The following is a 16,699-nucleotide window of genomic DNA, read 5'->3' on the forward strand; positions in this document are numbered from 1 at the left end:
GATAAAGGGAAAACCGTCACCTGTGTTTGTCGTCGCTGTCGTTTCGTCATTGCTGTCATCGTACACTTTCACCAGTCACACTATAAGTGGAAAACCATTTTACCCTTTGGCTTAAAACTTACAGAACGGATAAATATCCATAATGTGGAGGACAAGTTCGAAAATCAGCATGATCAGGCTATTATTTAATAAGTTAGCCATCCTTGCATACAGGGGTAACAGACTCTGTAAGTTCAGTGTGAACTAACTCAAATGGTACCTTAGCACGACTATCAGCCACTCTGCTAAAGTGCTGTGTCTTCTTACCCATTGTACACACTTCACAATCACTAAACTGCCTATCAGTAATTTTCATGTCCTTAACTACTGATTCGAGTTTCTCAATATCTTTAACATTACAGTGGCAAAAAAACTCTTCTAAGCTGTGCTTGCCCTCTGAATCAACAATGACAAAGTACAAATAATATAGCTGACCATGTTTCTCAATGTCAAAGAGTTCCATTTGTCGCGACATCCTTTCTCAGTAGCTGCTTGCACTGAAAAAATGTTCTGTTTGTAACTCGGGATGTTTAAAGCATTGTCTGCATTCCTATCAGCAGTGGTCATGATCAGTGACACATTCACTTTCCCTCTTCCTTGGGCTATGCCATTGGTCCAAGTTTCATCGGCCAATTAAATAAAGTGCTTGTCCTGGTCAAAGTTTTTGTTCTATGAATGTTGATTTGCCCGTCTCTATGTGTGACGTGGCCCCACAGTCCACAAGAAAACTAACATCTGGTGTTTGACAGGTTTTCTGTTATTCTGAATACAAAGTTACAATTTTCCTCTGAATTTTATACATTGTTTATTACCTTGGCATGATGTGTTCCATGTGCTTTGTTTCTCTGCTTTGACTCATCAGCCCTGCATTCATACGATTTATGTCCCCTTTTATTGCATGTCCAACAAATCACATCCTTTCGATCCTTTCATTTTACATTAGGTGATGAACTCCACACTTTCATTACAGTCTCTTTCTCTTCAGGCTCACCTGGGTCATCTTCTGATTCTCTGTTAGCTGACTTTGTTTACTTGGACATTTGCTTTTAAAATTATCTAGCCTTTTACACAAGTGACATCTTTTTCCTTCTGCAGGGCACTGGGCTGTGCGGCTGTGTCAATGCCCACACTGTCCACATTCAAACTAAAAATGTCACATCCTTTTTGTCCAACCCATATCATCAAGTAATTGCACCGATCTTCTTCAGCAGTCTTCTTCACTGGGCCCCCAAACATAAATCGGCGTGCTGGCAAAAGCCCTTCTATGCGGTTATCAAGTTGTCTGCCTCCCAGTCCATTTCCGGTGCATTCCCGGCCAAACTTGCCATATTTCAATTCTTTGAAATAAGAACGTCTCAAAACTAGAAAGATCAAATTCTGTAAAATTTTAGTTTTGTTGGTCTCTCGCAGTCAACACAGTCCACACGTCTCACACACTCGAGCAGTCTGTGCACTGGGTAAAAAAGGAATCCCGTGGCCTACATGAGCAGTAACAGATTTATGGGGTTTCTTGAAAGACGGCATATGCTCTTCTGTTGTTTGGGTACCAAACACTTCATTAAAGCTTCGGTAATGACCATCATCACTTATCAAGAATCAAACATTTTTGTAAAATACAGACATGAATGAAACATAAGTTTTAGTTTAAAATTTTATACACAAAAATTCCAGTTTCTTTAAGCCAGCTTTTTTCAACATCTCCCTCACTTTATTAAACAAAATGTGTTTATTGTTCATTACTTTGGGGTCTCCTGCATAGGCATCCGGGAGAGACAACTTGCGGTTAGCTGCAAGCAACACTTTGAGTTTTCTTACTGAGCCAGGTACGGCGTCATCAGTTTTGGTTTCAGGACTAGAATGAGGGCCAAAAGTAGATCTCTATTCATTTGCAGATGCAATTTCAAATCTAATGTAGTGTCCGAAATGGTGTACAGTCTCACATATCTTCATATTTAACATCACAAGATCCCCTGTCTCTGTTTTGTTCCTGCTTAATTGTAGCAGACACACTGCAATCCCTCAGTTTTTCTGGAAATGTCCATTGCGTACCCACAGGAATGGATCCATTTTTTATCCCATTATATAACTCCCATGATGGTACAGACCTCTGAAAAACCATCAAAGATATTTCACGGTAAGATGACTTTCAGTCCATGGCGTATTTGGACAGATTTTTAAAAGTGATTGTCTTTGATTTCACTCTAGTTAATATTTAAATGCATCTAAACTGAATCTGTCTGATCTTTCCCAGACTCCTAGTGATTGTCACGTATAATTCATGAATAAAGATTGTGTGATGATCCTCTCCTTACGTTCACGCACTGTGCTAGGCAAGTGTCTCTTTGCATGAATAATTGAATCTCCTAATGGAAAAAAACTGGTTTTAACATGAAATCCTTATAGTTCTTATGCAGTCTTCTTTGCAATTCTTTGCATATTAGTGAAAAAATGTAAAAATAACCAAAAGGGAATTACTTTTTTTTCTTTTTCAGGACAGGAATCTGCCTACAACCTGATTACAATTATCATATTGATAATGAAACTTAACTCAAAACAACAATATCTTCCAAATATTTGGGCTTTTTAGTCGCCTCTTTGGTCTCACAGCTTCCTCCTCAGCTACAACTGCCTGATCACTTTCCTTTTCCTCTTCTTGGAATTGAACATCCTACGGTTCTTGTTTAACAGTTTCAGATTGATCAATCTCTAATGTTTTTCCTGACAGGATCTCATCTTTTCTGTTCTTGGGTCTGAATTCTGCTGATTTTGTTGCACTTTCTGGAATTTCTGGAATTGAATAACGTCGTCTGCTTTGTTTATGACACTGTTGCAGAGTTTAAATTGGCTAGCATATCTGCACACTGTTCTTCCATCTGTTATTCTTCAGCCAGTTATATGGTGTTATGCCTTCGAGGCCGAGTGCCATATGAAGGTACAAATAACAATGTACTTACTGGTGTCCTAGAGTCAATGGTGAGCAAAGACAGATCATCAAACATCAACGAGAAGCCCAAAGAAGAGACCCCAAAGAGCCAAGAGCACAGACCACAAGAGCCAAAAAGACCGCAAAGAAGCCTCAAAAGAGACCGATTTATTTCAAGTCACACCTTATATACATGTTCAGATAGTATACGTTTACCAATCAGAACCAATTATACAGTGAACAGTTTTACCTTTAAGTTACCAATCACGGGAAAGATTCAAACTTGCGCACCGGACTGTACTTTACTTATAGAGACATCTACCGGCAGCAATTTAAAACAATCTCAACTAACGCAATACATCGTCACACTGGGAATCTTTTATTTCTGAATAGTCAAGTTTTATCCTTACTGCTTTTCCCCATAGTGCATTGTAAGGTGCTAGTCCTGCGGCGTTTATAGCATGGCAACAATGACAAAGATGATTAGTTTTCCAAAAGTTTATTCAGTTCAGTTGTGGCATATAAAGTCATTTAACGGCCTGACGGTGGCATAATAAGGTATATAAAAAGAAGGCATATGTAATAAGATGGCATGTATAAGGCCCCTGAAAAAGTACAAAGAGTATATTTTAATAAGGCCTATTTCACAAAGCTACATACATACTGAAACTGAATGCGAGACAAATATCGGTATCATAAGACAACTATTAGTACTTTCGCTGTCACAACAAGATAGCGCTTGTATTTTCTTATATAATGTTATCTTTTATAATAAATAACTCTGAATATGATACATTATAAGTAAATACTAACCCTGACAGACAACTTCGGACAAAGCCTAGAGCACACAACCTCACACCACACACGTGCCTCTTCGTCTCTGCACACACAGTGAATGAATACTAATACAAAGTCAAATTCACCACTTGACTTCCGGAGTTACTGGAAGTTACATAAACTGCTAAATATTCATGAGTGGCTTGTCACTTGTCACACAATCCTTCTCTCTCTTTCAGACAGTAAGAGAGTTGCCCCTCTCTTCTCTTTGTCGGTGCTTTTCTGCTTTAGTGTTGAGAGACCTTTAATTGTCTCAGAAGCGGTCATTTGGAACTCTGCTTCCTGATTTATAAATTCTTGTAGGCTCAGCACACTCTTCGCATCGTTTTTCATTCACCCATCGGTAGTACTTGGTCAGTAGTGCTTCATCTAGCTTGCGTTGGATGTTGATATAGAGGGAGCCACCTCCTAGCTCACTCTTCTGTCCAGCTTCCATTATGTTCACTACTATTGAGTCCAATAGCTCAGCTAACAGTTCTATGTCTCTAGGGTGGTTGTCTCGGACTTGTCTGAATCTGTCCAATTCTTCCAATCTCAAGGTGATTTGTCTACGTTTTCCACCACACTTTCTTTCTAATCTCTCCATTGCTACGTTGTAAGCTGTAGCTGAATAACCAAGGTTCTCGACAACTTTTAATGCTTCACCTTGAAGGCTGTTATGTAATCGTAGGAGCTTGTAGTCTGGAGTGAAGGTAGTGCGATCCACACACGTCAGGAATGCTACTTTCCAGCCCTCGTATGTTTTCTTATCACCATTAAACTTAGGAATATGTTCCCTTTCTAGAAGCCTTGATGAGTCAAAACTGACTGCCTCTTCTGTGCTTGAGTCTTGGACACGTCTGATTCTTCTTTACTCAAGTTCTTACTGACCTTACACATCTGCTTAGGACTAGAGGTTGACCTGGTTAACATGAGGTCATTCATGATCTTTTCCAGATCTCTGTAACACTTCTAATTCAGCAGTAGTGGCTGCAATTTTATCTACTTCTCTCCACCTGTCCATGTGGTTAAGTAGTTCATCACAACTTATTACATACTGTTCAAAAACCAATGTTCTTGAAATTTCTGCCTGATTATAGTTTTTTCTATCTTTTGGGACATATTTTGTATCCAGTTTTCAAACTCACTCGCTGCAGCTACAAAGGCTGTTCTGGCCAGCATCTTCTTTGTTTTCAAACTCATGGTCAATTTAGACTGGCTGTCTACTGTAGTACCTTTTAAAACTTATGATGTTCTTTAAAAAGTTCAACCTAGCTCTGCTTCCAAACAATGTTCCGGATTTATCCTCCGGTGCGGTAAAAATTAAAGCACATGTGTTAATATTCTTCCTTTGTTCTATCACAGTGTTCTCAATAATTTTTTTAAAATCCGAGTCCATGGGACTCACATGTTTGACAAAATGTGAGTCCCATGTAAATTTTCCGAGTCCTTCTCTTGAAGAAGAAAAAAAAATAAGTACCATTTAGAATTGCACAAATGTGTTTATTGAAATACATGTGACAGGTCAAAATTATGTAAAAATATAGCAAAATAAAAATATAACATCTTACAAAACATCTTTTTAAAAATAAAATTCTGCAGACTCATTGTACCAGGACTAGTCTACTAGAGAACGAAACTCAGTAAGTTTCTGTCAAATAAAACCAGTACTTTTCTGTTTTAGAAATATTGACTTTAAAACTACTTTGAATGCTTCCAAGATGGCAACAACAGCCTGTTCCAGGGAGAGCCAGCGAACAGCCAAAGGTTGCTTCAGTGTGAGAAACTGGTCATCTTCCATCAGATCATATACAGCTCGGAGTCTGTTGTATCTTACCGCAGAATTTTGGAAGAACTGGTAGACTGCATTGACTGTTTCTTGGTAGGATTTAATTTGTTCCACTGAAGCCGCAGCTTGACCCACTGCTAAGGCCAGTTTGTGAGCCAGACAATGAATATGTACAAGATATGGATTTCTGCCCTTTAACTGTACTCCCACACCTGTTCGCCGGCCAGTCATCACAGCAGCTCCATCACTACCCAGACCCATGACTTTAGAAGCTGAAATGTTGTATCCTTCCATCCACTGTTCAATTGCAGCCACAATTGTATCAGCTTTCCCATCTGGGACATTCAGGTTGGCAGAGAAAGAAGTTCTGGCTTTTCCACCTACAACAGTCTGGACATAAATAATCAATTTTTTAAAAATTGCAATGTCGCAACTTTCATCCACTTGAATGCCTATGTATTTACTTTTCTCTATGGGATTTTTCATGTCATCCTCAATAGTATCTGACAGACACTGAACCATTTCATTTACCACTCCAGCTGACGTATAGTGTCCCTTCATTGACTGAAGTAGGCAAAGGTCCGGGTAGAGATTTAGAGCCAAGTTATGAGATACCAAAAAGTACACAGTTTTCATCTGATGACCGAGGTTGTCATCTGTTTTTTGTTCTGCTGTGGATATAGCCCGCTGTAGAGCTGACTGGCCCTTAAGAGTAGAAGCCGCTTGCTTATGTTGTTCGGACTGCACGTGTCGAACAAGTGTAGATCTCTGGTAATCACTGCATCCCGGATCAGTTGTAAAAACGTTACTCTTCTTGGCACGTTTACAAATGGAGCAAAACATAAAGTTGTCCGTGACATAAAGCCAGTCTTTAAAACTGGGATCTTCCAGCCAGGTTTTGTTGAAAGTCCGGATCTTTTTTTTAGCATGGGACTGCGCCATTTTGAGACATTACAACCACCTGCATTCGGCACACCTCGGTCTTTTTCGTCAGGGATAACCTCGGCCGTAATGAGCGCCATTTTGCTTATTGCGTCATTCGGTAGATGGCGCACTAAGTGACGTGACAGGCCCAGCAAACTACCAAACACGGTGTGTTTTTGTAAATTAATACGCTAGTTTCACCAATCACATCACTCATTCTGTATAATTTCCGTGGTCACTAAGATAATCATCCCTTTCAGTTGTTGTTTTTTTTATCTCTCCCACTAATCACCCGCCTAAACAGGACCGCATTTTTTTTCGTCCCTGGGACGAAAGGGTGTTGATTATTTTACGTCCTTTTTAATTTCATTGCGTTTTTTACATATTGGGACGCCGTAAATGAGAACACTGTATCATATTTCTGTTTTATTCCCACAATACATTAAAAAAGTTCCTGTAACAACAGGTGTTTCACTTTAACTGTCACAGAGTAGGCAATGTCTTTCAAACAAACTCAAATCATGAGAGGGTAAAGTTTTTAGTGTTTTTCTCTAGAACATGGTGTAATGACACCCAGACGTCTGACCCTTTCCTGAACACGAAGACAAAGTGTAAGTGTATTCTGCATAGCTCCCTGAGAATTTCTTGAAGAAGGCTGGGTGGACTAAAGAACGATTGCTGATCATCAATCAGTGCATGTATCTTCTGCTTGTTCTTTGTATCCTTCTTGTTGTGGAGAATAGCTGGGACTACTTTAGCACATGATTTTCCTCCATGGAAATCTTCACATACTTTGGAACATGCTGTACTCACCGACTCCTCCCCACCATGATCTGGTCTGGGACTTGGGTGCATGGCAGAGGTATGTCTATCACTATCACACTGTGCGCATCTGACTTCTACCACACAACTGCCCCATGTATGTCCTGGTTTACATGGTGTAGTGTTTCTTCACACACTGTCTGCATCAGCCTGGGTTGTGGCATTCTTGGCCACGATGTGATTTGTTCGAACAATTAAAGCACAGGCTTCTAGCTTTAGCAAATTCTCTTCTTTCTTCAGTTGTCTTGTTATGAAACTGTGTGCACTTTGATATGGTATGGTTTTCCTGGAATAAACAACAACTTTCAGACTAAGTGCACTTGATTTGCAGGGCTAGGCTTCTTTTGGTAAGCTGAAACAGTAGATGTATTACTTGCAGTATTATGCACTATGGCCTTTTTTCTTGGAGGATCTACTTGAAGGCAATTTTTTTACGGTATATGTCATAATCTTCACCTCTCTCTGTACAAAGTCAACAAGTGTCTCAAAGGTCACCTTTAAACCTTTTTTCTTCTTGAAAGCATGCGTCCTCCATCTGACTTGCATTGGTGGCAGCAATTTGTGTGCAAGCTTCTTAATATTCTCTGGGTATTTGAGTATGGCGACTGTAGCAATTGATCCCTCCACATAATAGCATTCTTGTAAGAAAATCCCATAATTGTCTTAAGCAGATATATTGCCTGGCTTTATATTGGACCACTGTGTTACCCTTTTTGCCAATCAAAAACTAGCTGCTCAAATGAATACGCCATTTGTGTCTCGCACAATTAAATGTTTGTGTCTCGCACAAGTATCTGGTTTGTACAGTCTCTGCACTTCTGACACCATGTGATATAAACGAAATGTGTCATGCCGCCATGCTGGAGCTCACATGTGCGTCTTTATTCATGTCGCTTATGTCAAACTCAAATAATACAAGGTCGCTTATATCAAATATGTTACACAAACTAGATCTTTTGCCAACTTAACTGATATTGATTATGAAGCTAAAGCATTATTAGTATGTGAAGATTAAACAGAATTCTGTACTGAGCGTACTTGGTCCACGTATCATCAGGCACCCATCTTTCTTTAATAGCCTTCATGGCGCCAGTGTTGGTAACATTAGGTGGCCACAGAACCTCATCGTCCACCACCCAGTGGGAAGGAATAACCTCCTCTACCTCCTCACTGTTCTCCTCCCAAATAACTCTACTCCACATCTGTAATAAACAGCAAAAGTTTTCTTTAATAGCCTTCATGGTGCCAGTGTTGGTAACATTAGGTGGCCACAGAACCTCATCGTCCACCACCCAGTTGGAAGGAATCACCTCCTCTACCTCCTCACTGTTCTCCTCCCAAATAACTCTACTCCACATCTGTAATAAACAGCAAAGGTTTTCTTTAATAGCCTTCATGGCGCCAGTGTTGGTAACATTAGGTGGCCACAGAACCTCATCGTCCACCACCCAGTTGGAAGGAATCACCTCTTCTACCTCCTCACTGTTCTCCTCCCAAATAACTCTACTCCACATCTGTAATAAACAGCAAAAGTCTTATCTACATGCAGACCATTATTCTTGTTAAAGATTTGTTTTAACATTAAAATCTGATGCTGTAAATTTTATAAAAAAACTTTTTTTGCAAACTCAATCCACTAGAGGTAAAAGAGTGAGAGTAGAAGGCAACTAGGTATCAGAAAAACAATAAAGAAAGTGAATCATAACACACACAAGACACTGTATGACCATGTAATACATCTAAAGCCTCTTCAATTCTTGGCAGAGGGTATGCATCATGATGTGTTTTTGCATTAAGTTCCCTATAACAACACACATTTGAAGTCACCTGTTTTCCTACATACCAATACAATTGGAGCAGCATAACGACTATGTGAGTCTCTGATAATACCTCTTTCCTTCCATTGCTTTAAATACTGTCTCGATTCTTCCCAATGCTGAGGAGGAACTCTTCTATATGGAATACGGACTGGTACATCGTCTTTGGTTCTTATGTTATGTTTCACTTTCCGGCATAAACCAATTTCATCATCATGCTTGCTAAAAACAGTATCATATTTTACAATTAAGTCAATCAGCAGTCTTTTACTTTCCTCAACAAGTTGTAATGAACCTTTTACATATGCCTATGATGAATGTCCTGAACTTATATAATTTTGAACGCTTAATTCAAGCGTGGGCTCGAAATAGGACATTACGTTTTCGTCTAACTTAGTGGATAACGCAATCCAAAGATTCCCCGGTTCGTGTCAGATTTACGTATGGTAGCGCAAAGAAAACCCAAGTCCACATAATGACCAGTTAAATGATTTATTCGTTGACGCTAGGTAACTACATGATATTCTAAGTGAAGTCCCCAACTCCTAACTCGTCAGCTCCGTACTCTGTCGCTTCCAATCTCCTCCTCCGCTGCTTCCTTCTACATCACTCCAGTATATCTCTCCGTATCCCTCTCCCCGTTCAATTCTCATCACTTACTTTAAATACTATTTTGTTATCTTTACATGGATCCAGTGCTGCACTAGTATGAGATGTACGTCAAACATAATTACCTTTAATTGTATAATAAATTTCTTTACTCCGGCGTCATACATAGAGACCGCCGCATTACTCAAAAACTATTGCACTATAACACATTACGTCATACGACTTCATATGATCTTTATGTCGGACCCGACATAACCCATTTAAAAATCCTGAATTTGTGGACAGTTTCTAAGTAAATGTTCTTCTGAGCCACACTTAAAAAATTTCTTCACCTCAGATTATCTACCATATCGGTTGCTGTGTCGGCCTCTACCTCTACTTTGACCTCTACCTCTTACTTCTCTTAATTACCATGTCACGCTGACCTCGAAATTGCCCTCTCATTAACTCATTTATTTGTTGCTGTTGCTGCAAAAGTTGTTTAGATTGCTGAGCTATTTGTTTATTTTGTTCTTGGACTAATTTTAAAATTTCATTATTTTGTACAGCAGACTCTTGGAGAGTACCTGTTTCTGTCTGACTCTGATCACTCCTACCAACCCAGTCAATTGCTCTATCTCTAAGATCAAAAAAATGACAACCTTGGTTGTTCTAAATTTAGTCTTCTTAACTCCCTTTTTAAACTGTTGTCTCTAACACATTCCGCAAATCTACCTTTCAGTGTATTATTTCTGTCAACCAAGAATTCTTCCCTGATAACACAAAGTTCAACCAATTTTAGTGAACATGACAGCAGATCTTCTTAACTACCTTGTTTGTACTCATAAAAACGTTGCTGAAGAACAGGCAGTATGTCGCCATCCCCAAAAACTTCGAAAATTTTCTCTGGGTTTGTGCTAATTTCTATCCCTCTACCAATTATTTCTTTCCTAGCTTTACCAGCTAAATGACTAACAATGAAAGCGGCAGCTTCTTCCCTATCTTTAAATTTTCTGGTATTGAGGTGAGCTTTTATATCTTGTACCCATTCTTTTATTTCTACATCATCAGGAGATGAAGGCTTATCTTTAAAACATGCTATTCTTCTTGAGGGGAGATATACTGGTAACATGTTTGATCAGTAAAACCTTCAGACCTTAACTCTTTTTTAATTTCTGACTTTAGTTTTTCTTTACTCTCTGCCATTTTTATTCAACCCAACTAACAACATGCAATATTCTAACTCAGTTGACTGATGTAATGTTAAACTAAACTAAACAAAACAAAACTAAACTATAACATATAATACTACTACAACTGATAAACAATGAGAACATATACAATATTTACAATACATTTATTCACTGAGGTTGCTGAAGTTGCTGACCCTATCCTGAAACCATAGAGTTCACTTGCCCTGTACTGAATTCACATAGATCACTGGCTCTGATTCACTGGCTCAATGACATCACTAGCCCTGAACTGAATTCACGCAGGTCACTGGCTCTGGTTCACTGGCTCAAGGATGGGCGGGTGGGCTAACTACATGTATGCCTTAAATATGCCATGTGCCATACTATCCTACCCTGCTCGCAGCGCCAAATGTAACCGAGTGTTTTTATATTTTCATAGCATGGCAACAATGACAAAGATTATTAGTTTTTCAAAAGTTTATTCAAATCAATTGTGGCATATAAAGTCATTTAACGGCCTGACGGTGGCATAATAAGGTATATAAAAAGAAGGCATATGTAAGAAGATGGCATACATAAGGCCCCTGAAAAAGTACAAAGAGTATATTTTAATAAGACCTATTTCACAAAGCTACATACATACTGAAACTGAACCGCGAGACAAATATCAGTATCATCAGACAACTACTAGTACTTACGCTGTCACAAAAGATAGCGCTTGTATTTTCTTACATAATGTTATCTTTTATAATGAATAACTCTGAATATGATACATTATAAGTAAATACTAACCCTGACTGACAACTTCGGACAACGCCTAGAGCACACAACCGCACACAACACACGTGCGTCTTGGTCTCTGCACACACAGTGAATGAATACTAATACAAGGTCAAATTCACCACGTGACTTCCGGAGTTACCGGAAGTTACATAAACTGCTAAATATTCATGAGTGTCTTGTCACTTGTCACATAAACTTAACTGTCTTTCTAGAAGCAACACCAACTTGTGAATAGGGTGTTCTAGTATGGTGACTTGAGATAAGGGTATGCCCTTTGTAGAGAGAGCGCAGTGTTACCAACTTGAACCTTAAAGGGATAATAACTCTTCCTATGAGGTCTATATTTCACAATAAAAACATTGTGAATAACTCATAGAAATAAAATATATTCTGTTTTACGACAAAAACAGCAGTTATAGCTATTATTCTGATATCTGAGCTTGTCTTCAGACCACGTGACCTGCATAGATGGCTATACTCTGTTATAATCTCTTAAAAGATTTTAACAAAAAAAAAAAAAAAACTTTTTAGTAAAAAACCGGGGACTAACTTTGAATGTAAAAATGGATTCATTAAGCATTGGTAAGTATAGGAAAATTGTTGTTTACTCCAGGAAAATTCATTTTTTGGCCAAAACGAAGAGTTATTATCCCTTAAACTCTGTGGACTAGGGAATCAATCTACAAAACAAAACAAAAAAAAAAAAAAAAAAAAAACGCTTTCTGCAAGTGCTGAGAATATCTTCCACCAGGTAATAGTTTATACAATCAACTACCACACAAAAATTCAAAGACTATAAATCTATTGTAAATACCTCTTTCATTTAGAATTCTGAAATATGAAAATGGAAATATTAAATAAATAATGAAAAAATTATTTGGCTTTCTTACTCAATTTTTAATATTTCTTTTAGTATCAGTTGATCACTTTCTAATCTATATAGTAATTATCAGTCTTACAATAAGTTTTCAAATGAAATTACAACATTTTCACATTACTTATTTAAAATAATAGCACAAGTTTGTGCTGCAAGTTTTATTACCTTTTATCCTCTGCTTCCTCATCTGGAGTTATTATTGATGTCCTGTTGGTGTTTGTGAAGTTTACAGGCTCAAGCTCATCATCACCACTACTCTCTTCTGTTTCTTGGCAATCATTCTAAAGAGATGGACATTTATTTTCTCATCTCGTTATTTAACACTCTTCTAAACAATTCTGAATCATGAAAATTAATTAGTCTTTGGCAGAAAAATGTGCTAAATTCAAATGAACTTGAGTGGACTAGGACGTAAGCGTAACAATACATACAAGAAACTTGGATTTTGATTGGCTGTTTTCGATGCGACGGGTCGCTGGACAATGTTGTATTTCAATATAATCGATGACAATGGATTTTCCGCCAGGAGAATTATTTTTTCCCCATCGAAAAGATTGAAGAATTACCATACTTAAATATGACTTCGGAGACCTTTAACCTTGATCAATCTATGGCAGCTTTGGCAGGTGTTATACTCTGCTGTTCCATCATCATATTCCTTGAGCGGGAAATTTTTTGGGATTGGCCGAATATAAATTCGACCAGAGGTTACTATCTTCAGGAGATCACACTCACAAAATTCTGATATAAAAACTTCAAGTTTGGTCCTGGAACCCTCACCATTTTTGAGCAGCTCAATGCTGCCGATTCCAGCTAATTTTGAAAATGTGCTGAATAAGATAATAATAAAAATTACTGAATTCCTTAGAACAGAATTGAGGTCCATTGTCACTAATGACAGTAGATGGTATTCCATATCTGGAGAAATGTCATTTTAAATACTTAATAACACTCTTGGAAGAGGTGTCTGTGAGTTTATCACATTCCCAGAATGAATCCAATGTAGTAATCCACAGAAATCAAAAAGTCATGATTCTCCACAGTGAAAAGGTCAAGACCTAATTTTTCATAAGGTGCTTGAGGATCAATGGGAGTAAGAGTTATATATATATATTTACACACAATTATAACTAATAAATAAATAAAAAACAAGAGACATGTAATAACCCCTACTCGTAAGTTTCACGGGCATACCCAGAAGGTATGCCCGATCGTTAGGAGATTTATTTGAAAATAGTTTTTTAGCTGTTTATGTGGATGGCGTGATGACATTTACGTCACGTGCTGGTCCAGCCTGGGCGAAAACAGATCTGGGCCAGATGACCATTTTTAGCTGGGATATGGATTGCACGAACATGGGGCTGCTTGTGGATTCTTTTTAGATAGATGAATAATTAAGATGTTGAATCTAATGTGTTATTTACGTCAATTGATGCCGCAGATCCTGTTGTTTATAAAAAAAAAAATCAACCTAAATTGAATTTGATACTACTACGGACGACTGATTGACTGGCTGTTTTTCCAGCTGTTTTCACAGAGTATTTCTACCGACAGTGTCTAAAAGTGATTCAGTGGAATCTTAACACCCTATATATTCCTCTGCAGTATGTTAAACTTGAAAGAAATAAGCGTAAATCTATTAAATTCGATACGTTTCTTACCTACGTGTAATCACTGATTCATACGTAGTGCCGTATGACTTATGACTTGTCCTTGAGAAAAACTACGCACAAAGTGATGACGTCGCACATTAAACGTCGTATGGAAGGCCTTGCCAAAACTTTCTATTGTGTCAGCAACCAACAAATCTTTCCCTTTCTTGTATACCAGTCTGATGCGGTATGGTTGCAGCTGTAGTAGCATTCGTTGCAGTCTTACTGGTGCACTTGGTAGTGGCTTTTTCCGTATGGAGATCAGTGGTTATTGGTCAGTTTCAATGGTTATGCCCTTGCCATATATATATTCTCGGAATTTTGCGCATGCAAAAACTACTGCAAGAAGTTCCTTCTCAATTTGGGCATAGCGTTTCTCTGCGTCTGACATTGCTCTGGATGCATATGCCACTGGTTTCCCATTCTGTAGACATGCAGCTCCTAAGCCTGCTTGTGAAGCATCACAGGTCAGTGTGACTTCCTTGGAAGCATCATAGTATGCTAAACAGGAATCCCGACTTATCTCCTGCTCAATTGCTTCTAAGGCTGTGTCATGTGCATGGTTCCAAACAAAGGAGTTATCGTTGCGTAGAAGTTCATTAAGTGGTGCGCACTTCTCACTAAGCAGTGGAATGAACTTGGACAGGTATTTGGCCATACCTAGAAAACGTAACAACTCTGTCTTGTCTCTGGGTTTGGGCATCTCCTGGATTGCTCTGACCTTCATCATTATAAAAGTATACTCAACACCATATTTTAGAATAGTACAGGGAAAACTTAACCAATGCATCATACATGAATTTGTAATAGTAAATTTAATAAGTGCAGAGGCAAGATGTCAAAAGATCAGTACATTCCATGTTTTGTGATTTCTAGGATATAAACATTACTACTACAGTGAACTTCAAGTCACAAATGTATTATAATGTTGCATAAAACTCTCAACAACTTTAAAACTTTAACATGCATAAATGTTATTGAAGTTAAAAACTAAAAGTTATCAGACTTTGTAAATGACTGTCTTTACTGACACCAAAGTTATCAGTCAGTAATATTCAACAAAATACAATCACAAAGTGTAAAAAATGAAGTAAAATAAGCCATCTATGCGCAAGACATTTCCCGTGTAGGTAAACAAACGTAAACAAAAAATGCATACAGCCATTGCAATCTTGCAAGAACATCTACCGCAATCACTATACAAACATTACTGTTGCTTGCTATGCCTGTAGTAACACACCCCTCCAAAATCTATCTGAGATTTTTAACAACGCAAACTAATGCAAATTTCAAGTAACACAAACTGAAAACACATGATAGCACTTCTAACAAAAATTAAAGAATTAGTTAAAATCTACAATTTTACACAATGCAATGTGTTACTCACTATGATTCTAATACGCAGTAACCTTGCAAAGAGTGCATTACCTGCACAATTGAAACATCAAATTAAATGTAATATCTAAAAGTTATTTATTTCCAGTGTAAACTTCACTGTCTTTCTAGAAGCAACACCAACTTGTGAATAGGGTATTTCAGTATCACTAAGCACAGATTTACTTGATATCCACACAGGCAATATCATTGATGTTGCCCGAGGCTTGTCAGAGGCACAACATATGGAAATGGCAGATACAGGTTGATCCCCTTGGCCTCACTTTTGGTCTAAATATAGTAGGGAGGGATGAGATCCCTTGCATTTAGAGCATGTGGCACGTCTCCTACACTCTTTCGAGATGTGACCTCTTCTTAAACATCCAAAACAAAGTTTATTGTCTCTAACAAATTTCTTCTTTTCTTCCATGCTCTTGGCATCAAACTGTGAACATTTGTGGATAGAATGTAAACCATCACAAAAATGCATGGAGGGTACTGCTCTGAGGAATTGTTTGAGCTTGTAGTGAATGAGTGACTTAATTTTTCAGCAGGCTTGCTGTTCTTAGGATCTTGAAGGTTACCAAAGATGGGGTGATTAAGAATCCTTGCTTGCTCTTCTACGAACTAACAATGTCACTGAATTTTACCACCCTTTCAAGCGTTTCTGAGATGTAGTCTGCTTGGGTTCTCCATTTTTTCCACAAGTCGCTAGGGGGCTTATTTATCAATAATTTCAACGTTTCAGGATTTTCTATGCAATGGGAATACCCAATCTCCTTTAACGTATTCTGACAAGAGGTCAGCGACATGGAGAACCTTCTCAGGGCTGCTGAGTCCTCAACCTTGACAACAGGAATGTTGTTGAGTTTATCTACCGTCTAGCTATTAAAAAACAAAACTACTGGTACGCGTTTGATCGATAACTGATTTAATTCTCGTAAGATTACCATCCGCCCCCTTCCTTATGAATAGGTATTACTTTATTAATACAATGCAACCGACGTGTAGCCGCACGTTAGAAGACAATGTGTGATTACGCACAGCAGTATGAGGCCGCTACCCCTTCCCAGCAAGGAGTCAACTAAGCCGCAAGTTTGAA

The 16,699-nt window shown here is 38.3% G+C and overlaps 1 protein-coding gene across 1 annotated transcript; it reads right to left on the reverse strand.

Annotated features, from left to right (window-relative positions):
• Window positions 1–5,432: 5,432 nt before the first annotated feature.
• On the reverse strand, window positions 5,433–6,509 carry LOC147760254 (zinc finger protein 862-like). Its single transcript, XM_086994126.1, has one exon. It carries the CDS (start codon window positions 6,507–6,509, stop codon window positions 5,433–5,435), a length of 1,077 nt encoding a protein of 358 aa, XP_086850252.1.
• Between the last annotated feature and the right edge of the window lie 10,190 nt (window positions 6,510–16,699).

Source organism: Lingula anatina, chromosome 8 (genome assembly GCF_051362555.1).
Source record: "Lingula anatina isolate TDL-2025a chromosome 8, LinAna3.0, whole genome shotgun sequence".
Lineage (NCBI taxonomy): Eukaryota > Metazoa > Brachiopoda > Lingulata > Lingulida > Lingulidae > Lingula > Lingula anatina.